General features: G+C 49.5%; 2 protein-coding genes across 3 annotated transcripts in view; both read right to left on the bottom strand.

Annotated features, from left to right (window-relative positions):
* Nucleotides 1–1,246, bottom strand: part of LOC105556924 — a 4,514-nt gene extending 3,268 nt beyond the window's left edge. For both annotated transcript variants that reach the window (XR_001008567.1, XM_012004038.1), the window contains exon 1: nucleotides 847–1,246. Coding sequence is in view for 1 of the 2 variants with exons in the window: in XM_012004038.1 (XP_011859428.1) it covers nucleotides 847–1,227 (381 nt within the window). In the remaining variant the exon portion in view is untranslated. The remainder of the gene's footprint in view (nucleotides 1–846) is intronic.
* A 1,111-nt stretch (nucleotides 1,247–2,357) lies between these two features.
* On the bottom strand, nucleotides 2,358–4,265 carry LOC105556925 (nascent polypeptide-associated complex subunit alpha, muscle-specific form-like). Its single transcript, XM_012004039.1, has one exon. The coding sequence runs from the start codon at nucleotides 4,263–4,265 to the stop codon at nucleotides 2,358–2,360; it is 1,908 nt and encodes a 635-aa protein (XP_011859429.1).
* Between the last annotated feature and the right edge of the window lie 1,321 nt (nucleotides 4,266–5,586).

The raw sequence follows: 5,586 nt of genomic DNA on the forward strand, positions 1-5,586 counted from the left end.
ACTTGCTTAATCTCTAGTCATTTATAGGATAGCCCCGTGCAATAGTCATACATATAATTCTATATTTAATTAATTAATTTACTATTTACAATTTTAATTTTAATTATTTACATAATTAGTGCATCTAGTCATATACACTTTCACCTTTCAATAGTACCTGTATATATTTTCCTGGTGACTGTATTTTACTCTTATATCTTGCTGACAGCGGCGTTATTTACCTATTTATTTATTTGTTCACCTATTTATTGATCTGTATACACATTTGGAGTGAATCCGAGTTAGGGAGCACAGCAGTGGTTCGCGAATTTTGATGAATGAATTTTATATTTTTTCCATACAGAATATTCCGCTGAAAAAACTTTATTACCACGTAAATATGTACTTGTAACAATAAAATATATATGAAAAATGTTAGAAATTGAAAATTTCGCGAAAAAAACGGTTTCCATAAATAAATTTTAAAAAATACATTAATTTTTCGGATAAAAAAAAAGTTGCAACAACCGAGAATCGAACCCGCTACCTCGGGCTCGTGAAGCAAGCACGCTACCGCCTGAGCTGCCGGACCACTTGAAGAGCGGGATAACTTTTCCGTATGTAAGGTGCTCGAAAACTTTGAACCCTTTTTTCTCGAAACTGGCTGATCATTGCGCCCTAATATTTAAGTATATTAACACCCTAAGGGTAAACTACCACCACACGAAGCCTCGTTCCGAACTTCATTTCCCAGAGCGTAGTCTCCCCTTGTCAGACTAGAAAACTGATTCCTGAGGGGACCCCGGACAAGGACGCACTTGTACTGCTGTCCGTAAACATGTAAATAATTAAAACTAATTTTGGTACTTGGCCAGGAAGAGTCCACGCCTTCGCGGCAGCTGCTGCTGGTGGTCTGCTGCTGCTGCTGCGCAGCGTGGTGCTCCTTGTGGCGACCGTACCGCGGGCCCCGGCTGTCAGGGGGCTGATCCTTGACGCCGCAGTAACGGCCGCGAAGGAGAGGGATCCGGCCCGGGTGGTGATGGGTGGCGGTGGTGTAGTCGTTGGGAGGCCGTGGGGCGCCAGGATGGCCGCGAAGCGCCACCCCGACTCGTCGACGGTCCGTCCGAAAGCGTCGGTGGGCACTCCTGTCGCGCGCGGGCGACTGCACCGGAGGCGTTCTCGTGCCAAGAGCTTGCGCCGGCTCTGTCCGGGGAACTGAGTGCCAGCAGTCGTAATGTATAGCCACATCTTTTTTGGGTTTTACCCCGGTACTGGCCGGATCTCTCTTCCGAGGACGGAAGAGACTGGAGGAAACACGGTGGGTGCTGGCGTCAATTTTAGCGTCGTCCATCCGAGTGCTCCCGTTAATGTCCGCGGAGTTATGGGCCGTCCACGCACCCGCGAGACCCGCGTACAGACCTCCAGGGAGAACGCGGCACATAATCTGCGTTGCGGGGCGGGCCTCTTTGAACTGTAAATTTTTCCCTGCGTTGGCCCGCCCCCGCCGTGTCTGAATGTCGCGTATTACCTACGAGTATGAGTGTCGCGTCTATTGTATGTTTTTGTCTTTTTAAATCGCCTGACTGCGTAATTTTTATTTTTATTACATAATATGTTACATAATAATATAAGAGTAACTTCGATTGTGCACACTCGGCGAAAAGGAAATATTTTTGCCTCGCGAATTTACAAATGTAAAACGATATTTTAATCTTTGTAGGCTCGGCAGGACAGAAATCGTCAGACTAATTAATGTTAAGCGTTAACCAATCCGTATAAAGACGGCCTATCAAGGACATGCGAATTAACCGTTCTTAATTCAATATTTGTTGAACGGGCGTGCAAACATAAGTCTGCAGAAATTATACCATTTTTTTACATGTGGGATTATATTTCGCGAACTGAATAAATTATCTTCCCGGCGCCACAATTGTGGTTGAGAAACTAAACAAACAGCAGGTTTGCTGTGAACGAGCGATCACGTTACTTTGCAAAATTATTCATTCTCTTAACGGAATCTAACAATTATAGTAATATTTCATAGTCGTTTATTACATAACATTTGAAGATGAAGAAAATTAATCGCAAAAACAATAGAAATGATAATAAATAATAATAAAAATGTAATATATTGTGTTTGCTAATTGTGAGTTTGTTTTGTGTAAGTAAACTCCATGCGTCCACCCAGGTCCAAAAATCAGTTTAATATTCTGAATACTACAATTTTATTAATATTCTGAGCCCCCTATGGGGACTGTATCAGATATTAAGCTGATAAGAACAGATTAATGCCTTTTATTTTTAATTAATTGCCCCAGGAGGACAAGTCCCTCCGGGGTACAGGTACAATATTTGCGGCATTAACGCCGCGCGCCATCTTAAATAGTATATTGCCGGGGGACAATAGGCCCCCCCCGGCTTGTGGGCACTACAACTAATGCGGCACAGCTCCCCACACTCGCTCGCAGGTACATGATAAAATATTGCCCCCGTTGATAGACAGGACGCGCAGGTGCCTCGTTCTCCCCGGAGGCCTGTACGCGGGTCCCACGGGAGCGTGGATGGCCCATTACTCCGCGAACATTTACGGGAGCACTCGGGTGTGCGACGCTAGAAATGACGTCAGCACCTACCGAGTCTCCTCCAGTCTCTTCCGTCCTCGGAAGAGAGATCCGGCTCCGCACAACCGCCGGCCTCAATGTTGGAGAAGGCTGCCCCTCCGCGGATGGTGTTCGAGGCAGCTCGGAATAATTTGCCGGCGTTAAAGGCGGCGGCGGGGGCGACGCGCGCGCAACCGTCGCCGCGACCGGTGTCTCGCTACCGGGCGAACCGCCGCTCAAGAGCCGCCGCGCCGCCGCTTCGCCCTTCTCCCCGGGCGCACTGTCCTTCACGGGCCTCCCATGTCCTCTCCCTCGCTGTCCGATGAGAGGAGCACCACGCTGATGTCCTCTGGCCGCCGCTCGATGGCCCTCGCCGGCATTGTTGTCGAGGTGTATGGACTCCTCCTGGTCTCCACTACGACGGGTGAGAGCCCTCCGGTGGATTGAGGACTTTATGATGTCCTCTGCGGGGGGGGGGAACATTCCCCCCGGCGGTGTAGGCAGCCCCGTTGATATGATGGGGTTGCGACACACCGTTGTCGTCACCACCTTAGGCTGCGGTGGTGTCCTCTCTGGTGGCCCGCCGGGTCTCTTCGCCTGACTCCTCGTGGTGACCCGGCGGGAGGGTGGTGCTTCCCCGATCGGTGACAGTCGGGGCGGCGTGGTCCGCTGACGCGTTCCCGTCTTCACGGCCGGTACGCTCGTAGATCGTGTCATCCTTCTATTCTCTCCCCCCCTACTGGTGGACGGTCCCCCCGTCGCCTGGGTTGACGGGGGAGGGGGGGTGTTGCGCACCGGCCTGGAGGGAATCTCCCTCGGCATCGAGGTCGACGCGCGCGTTGCCCGACGCGTGGCTCCGGCCCCAGTGCCGGAAGCCGCGGGTGGTGGTGGAGCGGCGGGCAACTTGCGCCTTAGGCTTAAAATTCGCCTATTCCTCTCCGCCGTCTCCTCGGTGTATGCCGGTGGTGATGGCGTTGGGCGGAGAGGAGCGCGCGTCGACCTGGTCAGCGGACCATTGGAGGCTGGCACTTGGCCAGGAGGAGTCCGCGTCCTCGCGGCGGCTGCTCCTGCTGCTGCTGATGGTCGGCTGCTGCTGCTGGGCAGCGCGGTGCTCCCCGTGGCGACCGTACCGCGAGCCCCGGCTGTCAGGGGGCTAATCCTTGACGCCGCAGTAACGGCCGCGAAGGAGGGGGATCCGGCCCTGGTGGTGATGGGTGGCGGTGGCGGTGACGTTGGGGAGGCCGTGGGGCGCCCGGGTGGCCGCGAAGCGCGGCCCCGGCTCGTCGACAGCGCGCCCGCCAGCGTCAGCTGTCTCAGCGCGCGCGTCCTCCCCGCTCGCGCGCCTGTGCCGTCGGTGGCACTCCTGCCGCGCGCGGGCGACTGCACCGGAGGCGTTCTCGTGCCGGAAGTCTGTGCCGGCTCTGTCCGGGGGACCGAGTGCCGGCGGTCGTAATGGATGGCAACGTCTTTTTTGGGGTACCGGGTCTTGCCCCGGTACTCACACACCGAGCACTCGTATACAATCGTGTCCCCCGGGTGCATTTTATTTAGATGTTTAACGAGGTGAGCCGGATCACAAAACTCCCCTCGCGTGTGCTCGTATTCGTCCCCGCCTTTGTAGCAGCGCGGGCACTGCACTCGATTTGGAAGCGGGTAGGCGAGGACGATTACGCGTGGCCCTTCCATGTTACTCTATGTGTATATAAATTGAAACAAAAGGTGGCACTATGAGGATTTTAGAAAAGAGAGAATTTAAGAAGGAAGATATAGAAGAAAGAAAATAGAGAGAAATTAAAGTTGATTATAGAACCCTGCGATTTGGTATTAAGTATTTTAATTTATTTTAGTACCACCTTATTTTAATTATTTATTTGTATTTATTGTTCTTATTATCTTGATGTTATTTATTTTATAAGGGCCACGCGCGCGATAGCTGAGTGTTCTTGTGGGCGCTCGATTCGCAATGCAGGTACTGTGTAAATGTGTATATACTGACTAGGTAGCCGAAATAAATTACGCGAAAAATAGATACTTAAATAGACGAATAAATAATTAATTGATTACGTGACATGAAATACTATATATGTACAATTACGTTTCACGAGATAGGTAAGTATATACAACTGGTAAATAAATAAATAAATAAATAGATATATGTATAAATAAATAAATAAATACCGTCGCTGTCAATAGTAAATAATTATTAAAATAATTATATGCAGAGTCACCAGGGATATGTACAATACGCAGGTACTATGTAAAATGTATAAGTATAAGACTAGATCTGCTAATATTGTACTGGGTATATAGTTTTAAATTAAAATTAGAGTTAGAATTAGTATTAAAATTAAAACTGTAAAAATTGTAAAAATAAATATGTAAATAATAAATAAATAAATAACTATATGTATTATCACAGTCTAAGAGACTGGTGACTCTGCACATGCCCGACGACACAGATACTACGGACGGATAGACTGACTTATGTAAAAAATTTTCTAAGTATTTAATTAAAGTTGAAATTGCGAATCAAACGCTCCCGAAAATTGCGGTCAAAATTGACCAGCGGTCCGCCTTTTAATTTTTCGGGTGGAACTTGACCGCGGATCGGCCGCTGGTCAACGGTCTAAGGCTGCCCGTTCAGCCTTAGCCGTTCGAGCGGAGGAACACTCCCGGAGCTATCGATCGAACACTCCGCGAGCCACTGCTGTGCTCCCTAACTCGGATACACTCGTACAGCAGTGGGGCACTTACCTCGAATTTTGGCTAAGTCCCGCGATCGATGATGGGACTTAGCCGCAGAACGGCTCCGGTGCTGGCTGCGGTACCTTTGGTATACGGTCGCTCCTCGGGGTCCCGCGAAGATTCACTCTCGAAACTGGCACAAGTCACAATTTAAAATAAACTCACTACTAACTATTCCGCATCTCTCTGAGCTAAGTCATTTCGATGAAAATTTTATAAGTCCCGCTGCATGCTTTAGAGTCCCGGAGACACGACGCGTATT

Source organism: Vollenhovia emeryi, unplaced genomic scaffold, assembly GCF_000949405.1.
Source record: "Vollenhovia emeryi isolate VEMERY1.0 unplaced genomic scaffold, V.emery_V1.0 DF939700.1, whole genome shotgun sequence".
NCBI lineage: Eukaryota > Metazoa > Arthropoda > Insecta > Hymenoptera > Formicidae > Vollenhovia > Vollenhovia emeryi.

Coding starts and splice junctions, on each gene's coding strand:
- LOC105556925 (XM_012004039.1), bottom strand. CDS start 4,265: ATGGAAGGGCCACGCGTAATCGTCCTCGCCTACCCGCTTCCAAATCGA.